Consider the following 25,675-nt stretch of genomic DNA (forward strand, 5'->3'; position numbering starts at 1 on the left):
ATTATTCACCTGGGCCACACTGGTAAACGAACCCAGCAAGTACTCCATCAGTTCATTTTTCGGTTGGTTTGTTTCTTCGTTGGGGGGATGATACCCAGTGGTGCGTGGAGTTGCTCCCGGCAGTACTGCAGGGACCTTGTGGTGCCAGGAATTCAGTCTGGGCCTTCTGCATGCAAAGCATGTTTTGCATGTGCCCAGCCCAGCAAGCTCTCACTCCAGGCCGAGCCCTCAGTAAGTACTGATCAACCACACGAAGAACATGCCCAAGGACTCACTCTGCTCAGTTCATGTCTTGGTCCTGGGAGAAAGCATCCATAAACATATACAAGGGGCAATAAGGGGCCAGAGAGATCGTCCAGCAGTAAGGTACTTGTGTAGTATATAACCAAACTGGTTTCAATCCCTGGCACCACATATGGTACCCGAATCCCTACCAGCTCAGGTGTGGTCCCTGAGCAAAGAGCCAGGAGGGAGATCTGAACACCATGAGGTGCAGCTCCCAAAACAAACCAAAATAAAAGGCCCTCCCGTTGATCGTCGATTTGCTCGAGCGGGCCCAGTAACGTCTCCATTGGAGACTTTGTTGTTACTGTGTCTGGCATATGGAATACTCTCGGGAGCTTGCCGGGCTCTCCGAGAGGGGCGGAGGAATCGAACTCGGGTCGGCCATGTTGGCTGCGTGCAAGGCAGACGCCCTACCCGCTGTGCTATTGCTCCGGGCTGGGTAGGGCGCCCTACCCGCTGTGCTATTGCTCCGGGCTAGTAAAAGATGTGGCAGGTTTGGGGTCCTCTAGGTAGTTCGGGGATTCCGACTTGGAAATTTTGTACATGGGATAAAGCCAGGAATTGGTAGCAAGAGCCCTGGGAACCTCAATAAGTAGTATAGATTTTACAACAGAAAGTCACTTTAATAAAAATTCATTGACTTAAAAAAAAAAAAAGAAAAAGCATGGATTTTATTCTACCCAGTCAACACACTAGAAAACACCTGGGAAGTTTTCAAAATATAAATGTCTGGGGGCTGGAGAGACAGTACAGGGGGCAGGGTGTTCGCCTTGCACCTGGGTTTGACTCCTGGCACCCCAGATGGTCCCTAAGCCCCAGCAGGAGTGACTTCTGAGTGCAGAGCCAGGAGTAAGCCCTTTGCATTGCTCCAAAACAAAAAGCAAGAAAAATACCAATGCCTGGTTCTCACCTCCGGGAAGAGCACATTCATGTGCAAAGAGACTACAGAAACAGGGACTGTGAGGAGGTTAACCTCCAGCTGAGGAGAGCTTTTTACAGAAGAAAACGATGCTAAAGAAGAGAAAGTCTGGGACTGGAGTGATAGTACAGCAGGTAGGGCATTTGCCTTGCATGCGGCCAACCCGGGTTCGATTCCCAGCATCCCATATGGTCCCCTGAGCACCGCCAGGAGTAATTCCTGAGTGCATGAGCCAGGAGGAACCCCTGTGCATCGCCAGGTGTGACCCAAAAAGCAAAAGAAGAAGAGGAGTAAGTCTATCAGTGTGACCTGGGGAGCAACAGAGCTGTTTGGGATCTGCAAACTCAATTGAGGGGTAAGAGAGCTTACGGCAGGCTGGTAAGCTGGAGAAAAAGAGCCCAGGAACTTGGAACTCGAAGTCTCTAGGGTTGTAGGCTAGGTATGCGGGGGAATGAATTCCCAGTCCAACAGTTCAAATTCCCCCTCCCTAGGGAGACTTCCTCCCTCAAGGGAAGTGACATGACAACTTCCGTTGGGTCACACCCTGGCTGACTCACTCCTCACTCACGGCTTTCTAAGGTGCCCTTTATTCTCTTCCCCAGAAGATAAACCATGGCTTTCCTGGCTCCAGGGATTCAGGTTGAAAACTGCCATCGACATCACTTCTAACAACTCCACTGCATGATTGTTTGAGGCTTTCTCTTGTCGCTGAAAAAATTAATGGAGAGTAGGATCAGAACAGCGGGCTTGGAAAAGAGAGGAAAATGGGAAAATGGATGCCTGTCATTGTGGGAGGGAGGAAGTGAAGCTGAAAAGGAGGTAGTCGGTGAAACAGAGGAGGATCCAGAGGAGGAAAGATAGGGAGGACCAGGCGAGGAGCAGCAGGCTAGGATCTGTGGGTCGAGGAGTGGCAGGTGGAGACAGAGGCAGTCTCCTTCCTTGGGCCAGTGCATAGCTTTTCCCTTTGGTCCTGTGCAGGACAAAGGGCACTTTCTACACAGCACCCACACAGAGGGGCTGGGGGAGGGCCGAGTCCTTGAGCACAGCAGAGCAAAGATGAGGGTGAAGGATCTGTCGGTTAATCATTCTGCGAGCCCCTGGGCCTTAGCCAGTCAGCAAACGTCCTCTTCTTAAGGCTGGGTCCTTGGCCGGAAAGACACTGTGTTTGGCAGGAGAGACTCAGGTAAACACTCATCCTGTCATGGAATCTGGGGGGGTTTCCGGGACCGCTGAGAGGTCAGGGACACGGTCTGATCTCGCCAGCACACCAGGGGGATAGTTTTCATGAGCTGAATTTCAAGAGAGAAAGTCAGCAGGAGCAGAGGGCTGTGAGGGGATCAATAGGAAAAGCTCTGGAGAGAGGAATAGGGAGGCGGGGGGTTAGGTGACACACCAAGGGAGCTTCGGGAGTCAATTAAGATCTTGCTAAGGTAATTAGCAAGATCTCGATGGGGAAAAAAGGGAAACGAGGAATACTCTTGAGTATTTCTCTGGCAAGGACAGGGCCAACTGCTTTCCATGTGCTGTTAGGATTTGGTATTATAGTCACCATCATTTAAGAAATGAAAACAATGGGATCAGAGGGGTGAAGACTTTTTTTCTAGGTCACCTCGGGAAGTATAGTAGAAGCAACGTAAATGTCTCAAGCTAAGGAAAAAGTATGGATAAAGGGATGGACGTAGGGGTAAAGGTAAAGGTAAAGGTAAAGGCCCTCCCGTTGATCGTCGATTTGCTCGAGCGGGCCCAGTAACGTCTCCATTGGAGACTTTGTTGTTACTGTGTCTGGCATATCGAATACTCTCGGTAGCTTGCCGGGCTCTCCGAGAGGGGCGGAGGAATCGAACTCGGGTCGGCCATGTTGGCTGCTTGTAAGGCGAACGCCCTACCCGCTGTGCTATCGCTCCAGGACGTAGGGGTAGGGAGTTACAAGTAGATCCCTTTGACAAGAGCCTGGCTTCCTCTTTTTTTTTTTTTTAACTTTGCTTTTTGGGTCATACCCGGCGATTCTCAGGGGTTACTTCTAGCTCTGCACTCAGGAATTACTCCTGACAGTGCTCAGGGGATCATATGGGATGTCAAGGATCGAACCCTGGTTGGCCATGTGCAAGGCAAATGCCCTACTGGCTGTATTATCACTCCAGTCCTGAGCTTGGCTTTTTAAAAAAAATTATTTTTACTGAATCACCGTGAGATAGTTACAAAGCTTTTTTTGTTTGAGTTTCAGTGATACAATGATCAAACACCAATCCCTCTACCAGTGCACATTTTCCACCACCAATGTCCTCATCTCAACCTTCTCCCTGCCTCTGTGGCAGACAACTTCCCCCATACTCTGTACTTTTTTTGGGGCATTATGATTTGTAATACGGGCTGGAGCGATAGCACAGCGGTAGGACGTTTGCCTTGCACGCAGCCAACATGGCCGACCCGAGTTCAATTCCTCTGCCCCTCTCGGAGAGTCCGGCAAGCTACCGAGAGTATCTCGCCCACACGGCAAAGTCTGGCAAGCTCCCCGTGACGTATTCGATATGCCAAACACAGTAACAACAAGTCTCACGATGGAGACGTTACTGGGCCTGCTCGAGCAAATTGATGAACAACGGGAGGGCCGCGGACCGTGGATTTGTAATACAGATACTGAGAAGTTTGGTCCTTTATCTACTTTCAACACACATCTCCCATCCCGAACAATCCCTCCAACCATCATTGACTTAATGATCCCATCTCTATTCCAGCTGCCTTCTTCCCCAGCTCATGAGGCCGAGCCTGGCTTCTTAAACTGTGACAGATGGCTCAAAGGATGGAACACATGTTTACATGCAAAAGTCCTGGGTTTCATCTTCTGCACTGCATGGTCCCCTGAACAGGGAAGCACCTCCCAAGCACAGAACAGGAAGCAGTTTTGAGCTTCATCAGGTAGGGTCCAAAAACTAAAAGCAAAAGCAAACTGTGGGTCACCAATGGGGTCATGTAACTGAGTGTGAGGCCCATGGCAAAATTGGCAACACGAAAGTTTCTAAATGCTCACGGTCCTCCCGTTGCTCATCGATTTGCTCGAGCGGGCCCAGTAACGTCTCCATTGGAGACTTTGTTGTTACTGTGTCTGGCATATCGAATACGTCATGGGGAGTTTGCCAGGCTCTGCCCCGCGGGCGAGATACTCTCGGTAGCTTGCCGGGCTCTCCGAGAGGGGCGGAGGAATCGAACTCGGGTCAGCCATGTTGGCTGTGTGCAAGGCAAACTCCCTACCGATAACCAAAAACATATTCAAAATCAAACGCATGATGAATTAGGTGTTTCCTGTGGCACTGTAGCCATGTTGCATTTCTCAGGTGAAGAGGTGTCACAAATGGAAAAAGGTTTAAAAAGCCCCGGGCTAGAAGATATTGTGAGTAAAATATATGTGATATTGTAAATAGACTATAAAAACCAGCTCCCGGAACCGCGCGGCTGCAAATGCAAATGCGACATCTTATTATGACATCTCATTCCTACTTTGAGAAACTGGCAGGCTACCAAATGTAACCTGCCCACACGGCAGAGTCTGGCAAACTCCCCGTGGCGTACCCAATATGCCAAATACCAGTAACGATGATGGGTCTCATTCTCCTAAAGAGCCTTGAATATAATCTCAGGGCTAGGATGAAGGAGACGTTACTGGGGCCTGCTCGGGGCAATCAACGAATAACAGGATGGTCTGTGATCTGTGATTGTAAATGAATGAATCTTTACCTTAATGTTAAAACGTTGGTCCAAGTCATGAAGTGTTTTGAAAAAAAAAAAACATTATCTCATTTAAATTGGGGTATTCCTGAAAATATTTTTCGGAGGTGGGGGGGTTGTCATATCTGGCTATGTTTAGGACTTAATCCTGGCTCTGCAGACAGCGCAGAGTTCAAGGACCTGGCTCTGCACTCAGTGTGGAGTTCAAGGGCCATAGGGGGTGCTGGGAATTGAACCTGGGTTTGCTGCATGTAAAGCAAGAATCTTCCCTGCTGATTTTTTTTTTCCAGCCCCTCCTTCAAGATTCTTAGAGATGGTCCCAGAACTGATGAAAACTGGCAAGCTGGATAACTCAGGTGTAGGAAGCTGGAGGAAATGAATGCAGCTTTGCTCTGTCTGTTTGGGCCACCCCTAGTAGTGCCGTGCGGGGCATAGGTGCCAGAATGTGGACCCCACATACGAAGCCTGCGCTCTACCTTCCCAGCCACCTGATGTGGCCTGTGATACCCGAGTTTGAGGTGAGATGGGAGATAGCACATTTCATGCAAATCTGAAACAGTGCCAAATGTTGAGAAAGGGCAGGCTCGAGAAGGAAATCTACAGTAGGGATGAAAGTCGCTCTCGTTTGGGTCCTATTCAGTCTTTCTCTACCCTGCACTTTTAGTTCGAGGAAATTCCAGGTCTTTTCCACAGACATGATAATCACGTGCCCCCCCCCCCCACGCTGTTTCCCCCAAATCCAAGCTCCTGATGGCATCTGATCCAAGCTACCATGCTTCAGAGTGGAGAAGCAGTGACAAGAAGTCACGACAAGGGTCAGAGCAACAATACAGCGAGTAAGGCCAAGCTGGGTGGATCCCCAGCATCCTATATGGTTCCCAGGAGTGATTCCTGAGTGCAGGGCCAAGAGGAAGCCCTGAACGCTGCTGGGTATAGACCCACTCCTCCAGCCCAAAAGAAAGTCCTGGACTCCTGGGCCTATCTAAAGCCAGTCACACTTCAAATTCCCATGCACACAATCCAAATACAATTGGATTCACAGGGTTGTTTTTTTTTTTTTTTTTTTTTTTTGTTAAGCAAAGTTAATCGTAAGTGTTGTAATCAAAATAGTGTAACCTGCCATGCAAGAGTAATGAGATAGTTTAGGAAAGTAGAGGAAGAGAAGAATTGTAACTTTTATACACTGAAAACATGTCCAAGGGTCTCATACCTAAGAGTCTTGAACTTTTTTGATGTAGAAAGTAGAATTGTTCTTGTTTTGGGGTCCCACTGGCAATGCTCAAGGGTTTCTCCTGGCTCTGCACACAGTAATCACTCCTGGTGGGCTTGGAGGATCACATGGGATAATGGGGCCAAACTCAGTCAGCCACATACAAGGCAAGTACCCTATCTGCTATACTATCGTTCTGGCCCCCAATACTGAAGTGTCATTTAAAGACTTGAATTTAATTTTATGGATGCTCAGTTGAAAGTATCCTTTAAGATAATCCTAAACTTATCTTAAGTTTATCTTAGATAAGCTTACAGATAAGCTGTGATTTAAGCATGGCTGTGGCTGGTTCCGGAGGTCTTCGGCTGGGGCTCTGCTGGGGCGGGGAGGGAAACTCAACCTGCCCCCCTCCAAGGGGCCCTGGTGAGGACGGCCAGGCGCGGTGGCAGGAGACTGTGTTCGGATGAGCCTCACGCATGAAGGAACCAGGAGAGGAACCCAGGCATGCGGGACCCGGGGCTGAGATCTCCAAGCCTGCTTGGATCAGGACTGGGTCTCCTCCACCCAGATCCCCCATCTTTCAGTAGGTAGGTGTTACACCCACCAACTACCCCCAGTGGCGTGTAATTTCATCAACGGCCAAAACCCAGAGATTATAAAACCCAGAGAACCCGGCTGGCTACGGAGAGTATCCTGCCCTCACGACAGAGTCTGGCAAACTCCCCATGGCATATTCAATATGCCAAAACCCAGTAACAATGATGGGTCTCATTTCCCTGACCCTGAAGGAGCCTCGAATGTGGCACTTTCTAAAAATCTCAGGGCTTGGACGAAGGAGACGTTACTGGTGCCTGCTCGACGAAATCGATGAACAGGATGACAGTAATACAGTGAAGCTGTGATTTCAATGAACCCAGACGAAACTGAAGTTCTTGGCAGTAATTTGCCAGAAGTAATTTAATGGGTGTCTACATCAGAATTTGTTATTGTGCTTTTGTTTTGGGGAGGCCACACCCAGAAGTGTTGAGGATTACTCCTGGCTCTGTGCTCAGGGAACATCCAGATGTGGCCCGGGGGACCATATGCAGTGCCAGGGATCAAACCTGGATCAGTCGCATGCAAGGCAAAACTCTTACCATAATTCCACCCACTGGTCTCCAGAATTTCCATCTGTAGACAAGTAAACTGAAATGGAACTGCAGGTACTATAGTGGAAAGGTGTCTGTCTGGTTTTGTTGCCCTAATCACTGCCAATTGCGACCCTGAAACCAGTGAAAACAAAAGTGCTTTAGTTCTGGGGTGACACCTATTACTTTGGGGTGACATTTCTGGCTCTGTACTTGAGCTTCCTCCGTGTAGTGATCAGGGAACCATTTTGGTGTCAGGAGCAGATTCTGCATGCAAATGGACTGGTGCTCAGGCCACCGGACGAGCTCTCCAACCTACATTTAAGCCTGTTAAGCCTAGCCAAGTAGGGAGGGAGGAAGTGGTGAAGGTTTAATTTTATTTATTTATTTTTGCTTTTTGGGTCACACGTGGTGATGCTCAGGGTTACTCTTGGCTCTGCATTCAGCAATTATTCCTGGTGGTGCTCAGGAGACCATATGGGATGCTGGGGATAGAACCTGGGTTGGCAGGGCAAAAACCTTCCCCGCTGTACTATTGCTCTGGCCTGTTTGCAGTAAAAACTTGATAGTAGGTTATCCTGCATAGTAACCCAGGAGGTCGGAGCAAGAAAAACAGAGTACAGAAGTTTCAAGTAGGGGATGAAGCATGTGTAAACCAGAGGTGTAAGACAGGAGCTGGCCCCAGGTATTTCCTACAGCTAGTTCAGTGGTAAAAACATGACTTAAACCACAGCCAAACAAGGCCTGAAGGACTGGTGGTGAGTGTGAAGGGAAGACAGGCAAGCCTGTAGCTCTGATCTGTGACTGTCCAGAGTCGTATACAGCCACCAACGAAAACCTGAGGCCAGGTCTCCTAAAATGGACATTTCTGTTGCACAGAAAGAACTTGAGGAGCGAAAAATTCCCCTTAGAGATAGAATGGAGTAAAACTGTGGAACTGAGCATTGGCCTAATAAGAGAATTTAGGAAGGATGAAAAAGAATATTTCAGGGGAGGGATCAGCTTGTCGTGTTATCTCAAATGAAAAGAACACAATTTAAGAACACAAACTGGGCTTTACTTCCAAAATATGTCTTGACTAAGGAGGAAGAAAATCCACCCAACTGGGCTCAAACATAAAATTCCGCAGAGCAATCCAGTGCAAAAATATTCTGGTGCTAGCTCCCAAACCCGGTCGGAGGCGAAATGTACACAAAGATGTCTCCTGAGGCCATGTTCCTGAGAGGTGAGCACAGACAAGAGGTTACATCCTCAGAGAATTGGTCAATCATTGATTGAAGCAGTCATTGCTGAGAGCAGATTCTGACACTATGCTGAGGATGGCTAATGGTTATCAAGCTCCAATTATCAGGCACTCTTCTACTAAGCACTTTCTATGTATTAACACCCCACCCTTTTGGGTTTGTTTTTGGACCACACTCAAGAAGTGCCTAGGACTTACTCCTGGATCTGTGCTGCTGGGCACCAAATATGCAAGACAAGTGCCTTACCTGCTGTACTCTCTCTCCAGGCTCCCCTACTTACCGGTTTAAAGCTCAAAGCAACCCAATGAACAGTCAGTATTATCATCCTCTCCAGAAGGAAACTGAGGCACAAAATTAACTTACAAAGCTAGGACATGGCACAGCTAGGATTTGAACCCAGGCAGTTTGATACCAGAACCTCTCTTTTAACCAAAATGCAATAGCAAGCTATTTCTCCAAAGTCAACTAAATCTTATTAGCAACAGTAATAGAAGCAACTACTACTTATGGGCCAAATGTTCCAGTCTGACCGCAACACAGATTTCTTGCCAAAGGTCAGACATCTCCAGGAGGAACGCGAATGCTGACAGCTGTGGCTGTCTGAACTCGGGGGACAATGAAAGAGAGCAGGAGCGACTATCATTTTGCGCCAGGCACAAGTGGGGCACACAAGAGAGGCCATAATTGATTACCTGGTAGAGCTGCAGAGTTGATTTCATCAGCTTCACACAGGACTGACTTGCGAGTTGATGTCTAAAAGACCAAGTATTCATCCCCTTGGAGGGGAGCGGGTTGAGCTTTCCTCCCCACCCCGACTAGGGCTCTGGCAGCCGAAGACCTCCAGGACCAGCCACCACCATGCTGAGACCACTCTCCGCACACCTGAAGGTACCGGCAGAGGGACAAAGCCACGCGGGTTCCGGGGCCGAGACCTCCAAGCCTACTCGGATCGGGGCCGAGCATCCTCCACCCAGATCCTCCAAATTCCAGTAGGCGGGGGTCACACCCACCAACTGGCCCCCTGGCGCCGTGTAATCCCATCAGCGGCCAAGACTCTTGAGACTATAAAATCCAGCTCCCGGACGAGACCAGTGCAGTCTCCTGCCCCCGCGCCTGGCTGTCCTCGCCGGGCCCCTTGGAGGGGAGCGGGCTGAGCTTTCCTCCCCGCCCCGACCAGGGCTCCGGCAGCCGAAGACCTCCAGGACCAGCCACCACCATGCTGAGACCACTCTCCGCACACATGAAGGTACTGGCAGAGGGACAAAGCCATGCTGGTTCCGGGGCCGAGACCTCCAAGCCTACTCGGATTGGGGCCGAGCATAATAAGACATTTTATTATGACATCTTATTATCTCATTCCTACTTTGGACAAACTGGCAGGCTACCAAATGTAGCCTGCCCACACGGCAGAGTCTGGCAAACTCCCCGTGGCGTACCCAATATGCCAAATACCAGTAACGATGATGGGTCTCATTCTCCTAAAGAGCCTTGACTATAATCTCAGGGCTAGGATGAAGGAGATGTTACTGGGGCCTGCTCGAGGCAATCGACGAATAACAGGATGATTTGTGATTTGATTCATCAGAACAATGGGGCAAAGGGGAGGAGGGGGTGGGGGACAGTACGAGGCTCATCTTCAGGAAGCCTCACGTAGCTCGTATGCCCTGGGTCTTGTGGGACAATAAGCATAAGTCAGAATTCAGGGGGTTAGAGCACATGAAATTTCACTGCCCAGGAAATGAGCTATTTTTCAACTGTTTCCAATAAAGAAAAGATAAGGGGGTGTTTTAACATTCCCAGGGAATCTGGTAGCTTAGCCTGAGCTCCTGCTAAGAGTCTCTAAAGTCTGTTTTCTGGGGCTGGAGCGATAGCACAGCGGGTAGGGCGTTTGCCTTGCACGCAGTCAACATGACCGACCCAGGTTCGATTCCCAGCATCCCATATGGTCCCCCGAGCACCGCCAGGAGCAATTCCTGAGTGCATGAGCCAGGAGTAACCCCTGAGCATCGCCGGGTGTGACCCAAAAACCAAATAAATAAATAAAGAAAGAAAGTCTGTTTTCTCTACATACTCTATACATGGTATTTTTTTCATTTGCAATTACCTACCCTCCAGTAAACAGGGTGTCCCAGGATGATTTTATCTATGACCTTCAGTCCGCCTGGCATACTGCCCCTACAAGACCTGCCAGGCATGTGAGCTCCATTTGAGAAACGTGGGAACATTAAGATGTGAAATATTTTATCTTAAAAAAAAAAAAAGTATTACTCTTATTTCTTGTGGTGCTGAAGATTTTTTTTTAAATTTTTATTAGTGAAACACCATGTACAGTTGTAGACTTACAAATTTTTGTGCTTGGGTTTCAGTTATACAATGATCAAATACCCATCCCTCCACCGGTGCCCATTCCCCACCTCCAATGCTCCCAGCATCCCTCCCACCCTCCCACCCCCCAATCCCACCCCACCCCTGTGGCATGGCATTCCCTTTTGTCCTCTCTCTCCTTTTGGGTGCTGTGGTTTGCAAAAGAGGCATTGAGTGGCAATCATGTTCGGTCTAGAGTCTACTTTCAGCACGCATCTTTCCTCCTGGGAGGATCTTCCCATCACCCTTTATTTGGTGCTCCCTTCTCTATCTGAGGTGCCTTTAACCCTAGAGTGTGCGGCTGGCCTCCAAGCCATGGAGTAAACCTCCTGGTATTTATCTCAGCTATTCTTGGGTGTTACTCTCCTATTTTGTTACTTTATGTTCCCCAGATGAATGCAAAAAAAAAAAAAAAGTATTACTCTTATTTCTTGTGGTGCTGAAGATTAAACCTGGGTCTCATGCTTGTAGAGTGTGTTGCTTTAATATTGAGCCACATCCCTATCCTCAAAAAGATTTTAATCAGGGACATTTGGCAGTCATATGGAAGATGAGAGAAAGGAGGTTAAGACTGGAGAGAGGAAGCCAAGCAGTACTTTTAGGGTCGGAGACCTTAGACTTACACTCTAGGACAGACAGTACAGAGGAGACAGAATTGAAGAACAGGGGACAGAGGAGTTTGGGATGGCTTGCAAAGGTATGACTGAGGTCACTTCTAGAAAAGCTAGAAATGAAACAGGCTGGAGGGAAGGATGACTGATTTGGATATTCAAAACCAGAGATACTTGTGGGTCGTGGTGAAGGGATGCTGTGTAGCAATGAGGTGTGGGCCAGAAAAAAAACTTGCCTGAATATGGTACATAAAAGTGACGGTCATCATTTGCTGGGGTTCAAAATAGGAGGCAACTATTCTTAGAGGGAAGTATTTTCGTTCAGATATATATATAATATAGCACACAAAGCTCAACCTTTCATGTTAGCGATCTCTTATAGGAGAGCTTAATGGCCCCTGGGTGAAATACAACAATCTTCACACTCTTTCCTCTAAGGATCCTTTTTTGTAGTATTTTCAGCAGTTTTTCATAACAAAGAAAACAAAATATATTATTTGGGTTCTGCTTTGGGGCAGGGAATTGGGGTCTGGGATGGAAACATCCGAAATATGGTGGTGGGTGTAATGGTGGTGGGGTTGGTGTTTGAATATTAAATGTAATCAAATATTGTGAACTGCTTTACAAAACAAAAGAATTAAGAAAAAAAGTGGTGGTCATAGAAAGTAGAAGAGGCTAAGGACAAAGACCTGGAGAATAATGACATTGCAAAAGAAGATCAGAGGGACCAGGTCTGGCCCAACGCTTCCCTACCCCCCCCACCCCCCAAAAAAAGGGAATAAAGACAAGAAGGGTATGAAAAGGAAATGTTCAGCAATACTACACCGCTACAGGGTTCAAGTGAGAGCAGTGAAAAAGGAATCTATTTAGCTTGTAGGCCAACAGTGACCTTTCAGAGAGTAGTTCCACAGGAATGGTGGAAAAGTCCAATCGAAAAAGGAAAGGGAGGTGAACAGGGGGAATGGCAGGAGAGACACATCTGCCGTCTTTTCAGAGTGTGGCTGTGAAGGAGTTGGGGGCATGGTGGGAAGGGGAATCATCATGGAACAGATTTGAAAAGGACCCGCATCAGGACCAGGAAAATGGGTGCAACTTGAGAAACCAGTGCAAAAAACAAAGGATGATCCACTGTTGGGGAATGGACCAGATGAGATAAAGAATCAAAATGTCTACCAGAGAGATCAGAGTGGCAACAAAGGCGGGCAGTGGGAGTACAGGACAGGGAAGCCCTATGACGATGGTTTAGGAGGGGAGGTGGTTGCCACATAGGGAAAGCATTTCGGCTGCCTCCACGGTCCTGGGGAGCAAGTGGGAACGTGACTTCCTAGATGCACTCAAGCAGCTTGACACTGGGCAACTCCACCTGACTCTCAGAGGCAACTCAGCTCCGCTGTGATGAGTTTTCACCGGAGAACCAGTGAGAGCTAGAAGACTTGGGTCAAGTGACGTACAGAGATGTCGCTATGCTCCCCTGCAGGGGACAGGGGAGGAACTTTGGGGATCATCTGTCGGAGTTCAAGGACTTCTGGAGACTGATTTAGGCAAACAAAAGTCTTATTTTATATAGAATAGTCGTGTAAGGAAAACGAAATAAAATGAATGCGACAAATAGGCTTCGGAATCATTAGTAGAGATTTCAGAATGAGGGAGAATCAGTGAGATCACCCAAAGGAGGAAAGGCAAGCCCACAGAAGTTAGGTCCCTGGTTCGTGAGGCACCTGGGCAAGCTGCCCCGGGTAGGTGATACCTGAGAACACAAAAGAGATCACGGTTCTGCCACAGTGACTGACAGGAACTCAAGAAGAAACAAGGGGGGGCTGGAGAGATAGCACAGTGGGTAGGGCGTTTGCCTTGCACGCAGCTGACCCAGGTTCGATTCCCAGCATCCCACATGGTCCCCCGAGCACCGCCAGGAGTAATTCCTGAGTGCATGAGCCAGGAGGAACCCCTGTGCAACACCAGGTGTCACCCAAAAACTACTAACTAAATAAATAAAAGAAGAAACAAGGAAGAAGTTAACGGGTTAACGGGAAAAGAGTCTGCCCTGTGGGACAGAACCAGTTAAGTGACAGGAAGCTAGGTCGCTGTTGGCTACACTGGTGAGCTTGCCGCCTTAGCAGTTACAAACCCCACCCGAAGGGTATAAATCTCTTCCAAAACCCCATGTTTCGAGGCTGTCAGGTCAGTATCAAACAGAGCCTCCATAGGTCGGTATGGTGAAGAGGGATAGTAGCCCCCTGCCCTCTTTCTGGCCAATCAGTAAATACTGGTAGGCTCTCCCTAACACCATCCCCCACCCAAAACCTGGAGCAGATGGAAGAAAACGTACAACCCTCAGTTTCTCTGGACCATAATCAGGAGTTGACTCAGGGTGGGCGTTGGGAAGGATTCAGCCTCCGTCCTGCCTGGTGCTGGGATCCACTCACACGGCTCCTGTGTCCACGGGGCACAGAGAAGACATTGTCCATAAGGAGGATTATTCTGTACAAGAAGCTCAGACAAAGGGAGAGGTTGTTTCCAGCTGCCTGGGGGACGTGAGGAGGGGGTGGGAAAGGGACCAGCCAAGCACTGGGGCATTCCTGCAGCGTTCCGCTTCTTCCCTTCAGCAGCAGGACGGGAGGCGGCAACACACCCCCACCAGCTCAGACATCATGCCAGGGCCCAGCACGGAGCAAGAAGGAAGAAGCACTTAGCTCTATCTTATCTGTCTTGGCTGCTTCCCAAAGAAGTATAAGGTTAAGTAAGCCAGCTAGGTAAGGCAATTAAAGACACCAGAGGAGGAAAAGAATGGGGTGACTGGGCCAGTGAGTAAAGGGGAGGTACAGCAGTGGCCGGATCCCTGCTTCGGGGCAGAGCTCAGAGGGAGAGGTCCTAGCGAAGGATGTGACACTGACATCAATTCCGCCAGCTTCCAACTGTGGCAGGACGAACTCTGTGCTTGTACCAAGACCTCAAGGTTGCTTCCTGCTGCTCCTGTCTCCCTCCGAGACACAGACCTGGGAGGAAAAGACCCCGATATAATCCTCCAAAGGCCCAGAACAGAAGAAAGCATAGTCCGCAAATCAAATGCGGCAGTGAGAAACTGCCTGCTAGAGTGGAACGAGAGGGCCATCTTTTGCAAATCCTCCGAGCGAGTAAGCAGGTCGTGCTTTCTTCGGGGGATACTGTGTACAGGTTCCCTCCCAAGAGGATCAAGTGTGACGGGGTGGCAGAGGTGTTCACGAAAGCCATTTATTGGGTTTTATGGGCTCCCAAGCTAGCGGTTTATATACGCTGGAGGATATGAGGGTAGGGGCCTCAAAATGAGAACACGTGGCCCCAGAATGATGAACATGGAGCGGCTTGAGAGTAACAATTAGGAGCCAGAGAGATAGTACCATGGGGAGGGTGCTTGCCTTGCACATGGCTGACCCAGATTCAATGGGAGCATGCCACATGGTCCCGACGCCACCAAGAGGGATCCATGAGCACAGAGTCAGGAGTAACGCCTGAGCACTGCTGGGTGTGAAACCAAACTAATTTAGAAGAGAGAGAATAAGGACGGTTTCCTGAGAGGCACAAGACATACATAGGCAAGGCTGTCTGTTTGCCTCTCCCCTCTTGGTTGAGGACTCTACTTCACATAGAATAGTGGGGATGAGGGGCTGGAGCCATAGCACAGCGGGTAGGGCGTTTGCCTTGCACGCAGTCGACCCGGGTTCGATCCCCAGCATCCCATATGGTCCCCTGAGCACCGCCAGGGATAATTCCTGAGTGCAGAGCCAGGAGTAACCCCTGTGCATTGCCGGGTGTGACGCAAAAAGCAAAACAAAAAAGGAATAGTGGGGACGAAATCGACATGAGCTTGGGGCCAGAGGACCCAAGGCTGGAACCAGACACTGAGCAGCCTTTCAGAACCTGCAGCGCAACCAGGGCAGATCCTCCGGTGTAGTTTTCGGCACAGCTGAAATATCTGGACGGTACCGGTTAGCTTTGGTTTCAGTGGGGAGGGAAGAGGGGGGAGCCGAGAAGCACCTGAGTGGGCTGACGGGCTGGTGAGGCAGCCCTGCAGCAGTGAGGGAAAGGCGAGGCATTGCCTCAGAGGGGTAACAGGTCCCAGTGCTTTCAAAGCTCGCGAGCGTGAGCTCTCAGGTTGAGACCATTTTCTTGTCCTGATGGAACAGAAAGGACTGTGACCCCGGGACTGGGTTTTCAGTCCTTTGCTGCCACAGCCTGGCAGAATGCTGCCTGGCACTGAACCAATGTCAAAGTACTAATGGGAGAAGAAGAAACAGAAAAGGCCGCTGGAAGCTCTGGGCAGGCCCTCTCACCTCTTAGGACTTTAGATCAAAGCCAATCAAAGCTAAAGAAACTTTTCAAGGGGCACAGACTAGAATCACCTTGGAGCACCTTGAAGTCCTTGACTGTGATACTGTCTAACACCTCAACACCTCATAGGTCAGTTAGATACGCCCGACACAGTACCCACCTAGTCAGAAAACTTTATTTAGAGAAACCCTTTGTTCCTATTTTCCAGGGAAGAGGGGGTCGCAACCAGTCATCCATCAGCAGGCTTAGGAACCCTCGTGGTGATTCTCAGTCAGCCAGGCCCACGGTTCAATTGGAGGGGCTGAGGAGAGTGCCGCTTGGGGCCTGTGGTACCAGGGATTACCCAGTGACACCTGGTGGGTCATGTGGCACCAGGGTCACCAACACTGAAGGCAAATGCCTTAACCCCAGCACTGTCTCTTTGGCCCCCAGACAGACTCTTTAACCCACTCTCTTTTCTTGCCTTTGCCCAAAGGAGAGCTAAGACAGACAGCAGCCCCGCCTCTTTCTAAAGCATGAGGAAAACCAAGGGCTGCCTCGCCCCTCATCCATCCGGCTCCTTCAGTTTCTGGTTCATCGAACGAGGAAATCCAACGAAGGCCAGAAGGGAGGGACTGATGGGACACTATTCCCTGATAAAAGATGATAAGAGAAATGAGTCCTAGAAGAAGGGAGCCCAGGAATTCCTCTTGGCTCTGCACTCAGGGATCACTGCTTGCAGGCTTGAGGTGCCAGAGATCAGATCCGGATTGGGTGCATGTAATAAGTGTACTCCCTCTCCGGTTTCTAGAAAGGGGCCGTTTTTCCATTTGATACGTAAAACCTATCTCACAGTCCTGCCTCACTTCCCAAGGAAGCCCTCGCCAGCCAGTCCTCTGACAACATGCTGCCTATATGCAGGGCAGCGCACAAGACGAGGGACGCTGTGACCACTTCCTAGGGGAGAGCTGGACTGGCTTCTCAAAGGTGGAGAGCAGAGCAGGCCCGAGCTTCCTCAGAGATGCAGGGAGCTGTACCCGCAGCCTTGTTTGTCTGTCACCTGCAGCCTGGTGAGATGGTGAGAAACTCGGCCAGGCAGGCAGGCTTGCGAGACAGTGTGTTTCTAAGGTCTCACGGGCTGCCACGCTTTTAAAAAAAGCTGAGTGGCCCGTGGTCTTATTTCCAGTGGTCCACCATTGAAGTGAAACTGTACCAGCTTAGACTGAATTCCGGATTGAGGATTAAGAAGAGCAGTGGGGGAAAAGTGACCATTATTTATTGAGTACCCAGTATTTCATGTACTTTGCTAAGTGTTTCACATTTTCTTATTTTAATCCTCACAACAACCCTATGAGGTAGGTACTGTTATCAATTACGAGGAAGAAAACAGCCTAAGGAAAACTAGGTTGTTTGCCCAAGATCACACACCTCGTCAGCAGTAAGGATGAAATCTGTCCGTTGCTGAAAGCCATTGCTGAAAGCTTCCCTCTTCTGTGCTCACTTAGGTTTAGCTTGGCAAAAAACAATTTCTCCACCCAGCTCTGCAAACAGCTCTGGGAGTGGAGGTTGCTGGCCACAGTCACCGCTGGTAGGGATGCATGGAAGCCGACTTGATATTGGTTTTTATTCCACTTGGCATTTTCCCTAAAAAGAACAGGAAGGACATCTGAATCACAGTAACTCTCATGACAGATCAGAAATGTGTTCTCCCGCCATCAGGAGAAACTTCTGAGTGCGGAGCCAGGAATGAACCCCAGCACGTCGCCAGGTGTGACCCCAAAAGCAAAAAAACAAAACCTCTTGCAGGCTCCTTCTGCCAGGTTCTCTATCTCTATCAGGATCTCTGGCGCGTAACTCTGGGAGGCAGAGATCAGAGGTGTAATGCCTCACCTGCCTCTCCTCCTAATGGTATTTAGGAAGACAGGCGGCGAGGAGTACGAAGAGACTATTATGGGTAACATGGGGACTGCAAAAGAGTCAAAACATCCTCCTCAGTCTCCAGGGCACTCATTTCTGGAAAATTAAGTTCAACTTTTGTGACTTCCATTTCATGTCAAAAACAAAAGAACACTGAATTCTCTCCATTGTGTCTTTTCTAGGGTGGTTCAGAAGAAAATGCTTCTTCTAGCTGCTTATACCTGAACTCCTCCAGCCTATTCTAATTACTCAAATGGGATAGGATAGAGGGGAAAAAAGAAGACACAGCTCTGGAACTTGCTGCCTTGTCAATGCCCAATGCACATACCAAATGGTATATTTAACTAAGATGTCCCTGGTTTCTCAACCTAAGAAAAGATACTGACAATCACGTAATATACAACGTTAGATGAAAGAGAGAAAGCTGAGACAGAGGTCTGAGATAGGATTGGAAAGTCAGAACAGACTCACTCTGGGAGTCTGTTACAGATTCTTTTTTTTCTTTTTTGGGTCACACCCGGCGATGCTCAGGGGTTACTCCTGGCTCATGCACTCAGGAATTACTCCTGGCGGTAGTCGGGGGAACCATATGGGATGCTGGGGATCGAACTTGGGTCGGCCGTGTGCAAGGCAAACCCCTACCCACTGTGCTATCGCTCCAGTCCCTGTTACAGATTCTTAAATGAGATTTTTTACTCTTGAAAAAATAGCTTCCTGGGTCACAGGTCACTGGGGAGAAAAGCCGACGTGATATTGGTTTTTATTCCACTTGGCATTTTCCCTAAAAAGAACAGGAAGGACATCTGAATCACAGTAACTTTCATGATAGATCAGAAATGTTCTCAAACCTCCAGGAGTAATTTCTGAGTGCGGAGCCACTCAGACTGCTCTGGAGAGGGGAATCTGGCTTAGTCCTCCTCCGCTGCTCAAGATCTGCTCCCATGTCCCCCCCTTTGCCCCTTACCTGGCTGACCAGCCTGGGCCATTTGCACGCCACTGAGCATGGGTTGCTGCTGGCTCGGCGCTCCTGCCATCTGCACCTGCTGCAGTCCTGAGGCTCCTGCAAGGATTGTTCCAGCTCCCTGCTGGCCTGGCTGGCCAGGGCCACTGCTGCCTGAAGGTCTCCAGTTAGACAGCCCTTTCCCAAAGGCGACAGCTGCCACCAAGGCATTGGTGTCCGCTGGGTTAAACGTCTGCTTGTTCGGCCGGAGACCTGAAGAAAAAGGTATGTGGGGCTCTTGAAGCCTGCCTATGGCCCAGTCTGAATACCAAGGTTTGGAGTTCTGACACGAGCGACATGCAGATTTCCTGCAAGCTTTGACCCAAGGCACTTCGCAAGCAGCGCACACTTCTCCCTCTCCATTCTTCCCCTTTCTGCCATCTGCTCTTCAGGACTGGCCTTAAATCCAAAAGGCTAACCCAGACTGGATGCACAGCCGGTCTTTGCCAGCTCACACATCTCTGCCTCGCCAAGACCACCAGTCCTATTTCCATGAACTCATCCCTTCTTTCATTTCCACAGACCACCAATCCCCTCGTACCTCCACTCTCTGATTCTCGTTCCTCTTTGCTTATTTTCTCCAGAAGGTTTGAGCACATTTTATTCAAGCTCTGGATCTGCTTCTGCAACACATGAATTTATGCAGAGACTAGTGTGAGCAAGAAATGATTACGAAGAAGTGACTTGCATGGACCACTGAGATGCAACCCAACGGTGCATCCCTACCAATTGGGAAGCTACTAATGTCTAGCATCTCCAACAGGGTTCAGAAGCCAGGGCATGCAGGGAAGGCAGCGGGCCCAGAACTCAGTCCAACCTGGGCGGCATCAGCACCGATACGGGCAGCATCTGCCGTCAGTTGCTTCTCTTGTTCTTCGACCTCAGGGTCAGGCTTGGTTCTCAGATGATCTGGGACAACCTCATGGCTGAAAACAGGTACTCGTCCTTCAGTCTGCCGCTGTTGACACACAGATTTTATTGAAACTATGAGTATTTGGTCCCACGTAGATTCTATTGGGGCTGATATAAATGCCTGGGGCATATCTTTATTATATCATAGCTTTCTAGGACATTACCCCCTTCACACTACCCTGCACTTCTTTCCTCACATTTGACCAGATTTAGGGGCATATCAGTCAGTTTTTAGTGAAAGGCTCAGAGGTCAAGTTACACGAGAACATGCTTCTCCTTTGTGACCGATACTGAAAAGAGGAGGGCCTTTTCGTTGGTGACACAGGCCTCAGGTTGACTAGGCACTATGTGAGAGTGCTTCCCCGACTGCAGAAGGGCAAAAATCAAGGCCTCTAAACCACAATCCTCCCTTCTTACTGCCACACATCGCTCTCCACTCAGAACGCCTAGAAAACCAGCTACTTAGTTTCACGTAATCCCAATTGTCTATGTTTGTTTCCACCTGCATGGCCAGTGTTGTTTCATCCATAAAGATGCTTTTATAGCATCAATGTCATGGAGAGTTCTGCCTACATCTTCCTCTGTGTACCTTATGGATTCATGTCTGATACTGAGATCTTTAATCCACTTTTGATCTGACTTTTGTGCCTGGCATTAGACAGAAGTCATAGTTCATTTTTTTTTGCAGGTAGCTATCCAGTTTTCCCAGCACCACTTGTTGAAAGGTTTCCTTGTTCCACTTCAAAGATTCCTTTGTCAAAGATTAAGTGGTCATATATTTGGGGGTCTGTGACAGAATATTCAACTCTGTTCCCTTGTCTGCAGGTCTGTTTCTAGCCCAATACCATGCTGTTTTAATTACTACTGCTTTGTAGTAGAGTTTGAAGTTGGGGAAGGTACATCAAACTAAGAAGCTTCTGCACTTCAAAAGAAACAGTGACCAAAATACAGAAAAAGCCCACAGAATGGAAAAGAATATTTACCCAATATTCATCTGATAAGGGATTAATATCTAGGATATACAAGACACTAGTAGAATTGTACAAGAAAAAAAAAAAACCCAACCCCATCATAAAATGGGGAGCAGAAATGAACAGAAGTTTCCTCAAAAAAAGAAATACAGGGGGTGGAACCAGGCCTGTCCTCCCCAGCCCAACAAGACCCCAAGTCATCGCCCACAAACGGCCTCTCTGGCTCCTGATCAAGCTGCTTAATGGCCATGATCCCAGAGACTCAGAAACAAATCACAAAACCCAGCAGCTTTTGGCAGAAATGTGTCCGGACCCCACAGTAGGTTACTGTCACCGGGCCACCACAGGGGGGAAAGGGTATTGTCCCTCCGCCTGCTCCCCCTTGGCGGCTTGGTGGCCGTCATCCTCCAGAGGCCATTGGACAGTCAAGTCTGGGCCCGCAGTGACGAAACTTGTTGGGCCTCACAGGATGGGGGTGGAGCCGGTCCTGGTCTCCCCGTCCCAACAAGACCCCAAGTCATCGCCCACGAACGGCCTCTCTGGCTCCTGATCAAGCTGCTCAATGGCCATAATCCCAGAGACTCAGGAGCAAATCTCGAAACCCAGTGGTTTGGCAGAAATCCCTCCAGATTTAAGTGTTAAAATTTCGGAATTTCAAAATCACGTGGCCCTACTGCATCCACGCGACACCATATGTTATTCATAACCAGCAATAGAACACAAATTGTCTACTGTTGCCTTTTCAGCAGATCTGAGTGTTGGGGTAAAATCTCAAATAATAATGGTGAGTCTGGTGTCGAAATATCGAATGTGATCAAAGTAGAGAGAGAGTAATGTGGAAATCATCTGCCCTACAGGTAGGGGCAGGTGTGGGATGGGGGTATACTGGGGTTTTGAGGGGTGGAGAATGGGCACTGGTGAAGGTACGGGTGTTTCATTGTATGACCAAGACTTAGACCCGAAAGCTTTGTAAATGCTCTCACGGTGATTCAATAAATAAAATTATAAAAAATGAAAAAAAGGGGCTGGAGAGATAGCACAGCAGGTAGAGCGTTTGCCTTGCAAGAGGTCGACCCGGGTTCGATTCCCAGCATCCCATATGGTCCCCTGAGCACCGTCAGGAATGACTCCTGAGTGCAGAGCCAGGAGTGGTCCCTATGCATCGCTAGGTGTGCCCCAAAAAGAAAAAAAAGAAAAGAAAAAAAAAGTAAGGTGGAGTTCATGCACAATTCAATCAGCTAATCAGTGGCTGAATAAATATCAGTACTTCTACATTAAAAAAAAAAAAAAGAAATACCAATGGCCAAAAGGCACATGAAAAACTGCTCCGCATTGATAGCTCCACATGCTAGGGAGATGCAAATCAAAACAACAACGAGATATCATCTCACACCACAGAGACTGGCACACATTCAGAAGAACAAAAGCTTCTGGTGCTTGCGTGGATGTGGGGGAAAAGGGACACTCTTTCACTGTTGGTGGAATGCCCACTAGTCTAGCCTTTCTGGAAAACAATATGGACAGTCCTTCAAAAACTAGAAATTGAGCTTCCATATGACTCTGCAATACCACTTCTGGTAATATATCCCGAGGATGCAAAAAAGCACAGTAGAAATGACATCTGTACCTATATGTTCATTGCAGCACTGTTCACAATAGCCAAAACCTGGAAACAACCCAAGTGCCCTAGAACAGATGACTGGTTAAAAAAACTTTGGTACATCTACACAATGGAATACTATGTAGCTGTTAGCAAAGACGATGTCATGAAATTTGTTTGTAAGTGGATAGACATGGAGAGTATCATGCTAAGTGAAATGAGTCAGAAAGAGCGGGACAGACATAGAAGAATTGCACTCATTTGTGGAGTATGGAATAACATAACATGAGGCTGACACCCAAGGGCAGTAGATACAAGGGCCAGGAGGATTGCCCTATAGCTGGAAGCCGGCCTCATGAGCAGAGGGGAGAAGGCAGATGGAACGGAGAAGGGATCACTAAGAAAATGATGGCTGGAGGAATCAGCCAGGAGGGGAGATGTGTGCCGAAAGTAGACAATGGACCAAACATGATGACCGTCAGTGTCTATTGCAAACCATAATGCCCCAAAGTAGAGAGAGAAAGTATGGGGAATCATGTCTGCTATGGAGGTGTGGGGGGGGGGGTATACTGGGGATATTGGTGGTGGGGAATGTGCACTGGTGGAGGGATGGGTGTTTGATGATTATGTGATTGTAACCCAAACATGAAAGCTTGTAACTTTCTCACGGTGATTCAATAAAATTAACAAAAAAAAAAAAAAAAAAAGAAGAAGAAGATGAAGAAGAAGAAAACCAACTACTGTGGTCTAGGGTCTCATCTAAGAATTGGATCTCCCAAATTGAACCCTTTTCTTCTTACCATGAGATCTTCATCTCGGTCCGGGGACAACACCAGAGGGATGATGACCTGGTTACGGAACAGTGGTGTCTTTTCATGCTTCAAGACCTTGTTCAAAGTGTTCAACTGTCCAGAGAGCAAGGCGAAACTATCGAGGACAGAGGGCCTGGTGGTGACGTGAAAGCATCAGAACATTCCTGTTACATCAGGCTGAAAGGGGTAGCATTTTGTTTGTTTTCTGTTTGGAGGCCATACCCGGCAGTACTCAGGGTTTACTCCTGGCTCTGTGCTCAGGGTGTTAGTCCTGATGGAAATCAGGGGACCATAGAGGATGCAGGGATGGAACCTGTATCTGCTGCATGCTAGGCAAGCACCCTACCTGCTGTACTACCGTGCCAGTCCTCAAAGAGGTTTCAAACTAGGAATATTATTTATTCCCTACCCCCCCGGGAGGGGGAACCCTCATGAGTCTATTGGTCTATCGTTGGCTTGGACAGGAATCAGACTAGCTCATGGAACTGCGGGGCCAAGAAACAGGAAAACACGTTGTTTCCACAGATTTCAGATTCACAAGCCACAGAAATGAGGAGGAGCAGAGTGAGAAACGGTGGCAAAATTGGAACCGTGGCTACTCTTTTATCACCAAATAACCAGAAACTAGATGAAAGCCACTTCTTCATCTGGGAAGTATAATTGATATTTTCAAAGTAGGCCGGATCCAAAAAAACTCAACAGTATCAGCAGCCAGATATCCAGTAAGACAACTATTCAGTGGGAGGACCTGCTCCTAAAAAAGTCAAAGGGTGAAAATCAAAAGCTTGAAATAACCCAGATTGGGACACGAGGCCATCCTCTACTTCCTTGCCGCTCAAGTCCTAAGCCAAACTTTGTCTGTCAAATATTGAGAAACCCAGCTCTTTCCAAATCAGATGTTGACAAACTGATCACTAATTCCATCACTTGAGAAGTCCTAACCACTCGGAGGCCTGGTTCCACCCCCCCGCCACCCAAAGAGCCCTCCTTGGCTCACATCGGGAACCCTTACCAGGACAGCCGGTCATACTCGTTCTCCAGCTTATAAATGAAACTCCCCAGCGAATTCTTCAGATCACCCACTTGACTCAGCAGCGCATCTAAGGACGCCTCAAGCTGCTTCTCTTCCCTCTGCACCAATAGGACAAGTTGGTTAGCCAGCTGGGTGTGCACATGACACACGCAGAGCAAGGCTGAGAACCCAGAGATAGGGCGCAACCAGAGTCCGGGGACATGGGATTTCACTGGCCTGGGAGAGCCTGGCTGTTGACTCTCTTTGATATGTGGGTTAGAGACGGCTTCAGATTTCAACGTGCTCACCTGACCTCAATTTCTCCTACCTCTGTTCGCCTCTCTCTCATCCCCTCCTAATCCGCACCTGGTTTCCACCTGGATTAGGTCTACTCTATTCCCACTCATGATGAAATTTTCCCCAGACCTAACTTTCGAGGCTGATTTCGTTTCTGTGCCCCAGCAGTAGCAGCAGCACACGCCAACTTGTCCTCTGCCTGACGAGTTGCAGGTTGTTCTTGTCCGTAGCACACCTGTAGGAAATCTACCTGCAGAGGAAGTTTTCGATGAACACTAATAGCCTTGCAGCACTACCGCCTGCTGGACCAGCTCCCAACTCTCCGTTTGCTGTTTCCATGGACTTCTTGCTTAAATTTATTTGCAGTCTTTACTTCTGGTGGTGTCCAGGGGACACTCTGAGCCCACTGCAGGCGGGGGACTCAAGAACTTGGGGTCTACACACAAGTGCCGGAAATTCAACTGCGAAGCATGCTCGGCAGCCCCGTTGGGGACCCCCATCACTTGCACTCAAATTTTATCCCTGCTCCAATATTCCTGGGTCCTGTCCATAAACCCGGTCCTCCTTCCTTACAAAGCACTTGACAGATGGCTCCGCGCGAGAAAACTAAGGGACCGAGTGAACCGCAAAGCAAACGAACAAATGCTCCGCGAGGAACCAGACAATTTTAGGCGCGGGACACAGTTCCTCCCCAGCTCTGTTTGCATTCACGTCACCGTTCCTTAACCACCCCAGGGCACGCACGCACGCACGCACGCCCGCCCTGGGGAAGCAGAGGATGCAAACAAAACCATCTTGCCAACGTAGACGGGGACGGGGTCCGAGCTCCGGGGTGGCACCCTCAGCCTCGGGTTAGGACGACGAGTCCAACTTTCTTTCGGCTGCCACGGCCCTTTCCAAACTTCGCTCCGTGCACAGTTCCACGAGCCGAGGGCGGGGCCAGCCCGTCGCGCTCCTGGGCCACCTCCGCTGGCCGGCCTCCGGCCAGCCCTCCCCCACGACGGCCGGGGGTCGGGGCTGCCCTCCGGAGCCTCCCCCCAGACGGGCCGCACCCGCCGGGCTCCAGCCCCCCCCCCCCCACCATCCCCCGCGCCGCTGAGGCTGCCGCGAGCCCCGCTCGCACCCCACGTTTCTCTCTCCGTCCGCCCAGACCTCCGCCCGCTCCTCCCGGGCCCAACTCCTCACTCTTCCCGCGGCCAGCCCACGCCCGGTCCGGCCAGCCCACGCTCGCTCGCTCGCTCGTGGTCCACTAAGCCCAGGCCACTGGCCCTTACCTGCATGGCGGCGGCGGCGGCGGCGGCGGCGACTTCCTCTTCCGGTTCCCCCGTCCCGGACGCCGGCGGAGGGAGCTTTGCGCACCAATCAGCAGCGCAGAAGCCGGCCC

The 25,675-nt window shown here is 49.3% G+C and overlaps 1 protein-coding gene across 1 annotated transcript; it reads right to left on the reverse strand.

Annotated features, from left to right (window-relative positions):
- Positions 1-16,993: 16,993 nt before the first annotated feature.
- On the reverse strand, positions 16,994-25,609 carry MED8 (mediator complex subunit 8). The gene is made up of 7 exons (XM_056130963.1): positions 25,566-25,609; positions 23,995-24,113; positions 22,971-23,115; positions 19,505-19,645; positions 19,229-19,310; positions 18,652-18,900; positions 16,994-17,414 (listed from the first exon to the last, which is right to left on the reverse strand). Exons 1-7 carry the CDS (start codon positions 25,569-25,571, stop codon positions 17,350-17,352), a joined length of 807 nt encoding a protein of 268 aa, XP_055986938.1. The 5' UTR covers positions 25,572-25,609; the 3' UTR covers positions 16,994-17,349.
- Between the last annotated feature and the right edge of the window lie 66 nt (positions 25,610-25,675).

The sequence above is a fragment of the Sorex fumeus genome, unplaced genomic scaffold, assembly GCF_029834395.1.
Source record: "Sorex fumeus unplaced genomic scaffold, SorFum_2.1 ptg000082l, whole genome shotgun sequence".
Lineage (NCBI taxonomy): Eukaryota > Metazoa > Chordata > Mammalia > Eulipotyphla > Soricidae > Sorex > Sorex fumeus.

Coding starts and splice junctions, on each gene's coding strand:
- MED8 (XM_056130963.1), bottom strand. Junction 23,116..23,994: donor GAGTATGACCGGCTGTCCTG/GTAAGGGTTCCC, acceptor CGTCACCACCAG/GCCCTCTGTCCTCGATAGTT. Junction 19,646..22,970: donor ACCGAGATGAAGATCTCATG/GTAAGAAGAAAA, acceptor GTGTGTCAACAG/CGGCAGACTGAAGGACGAGT.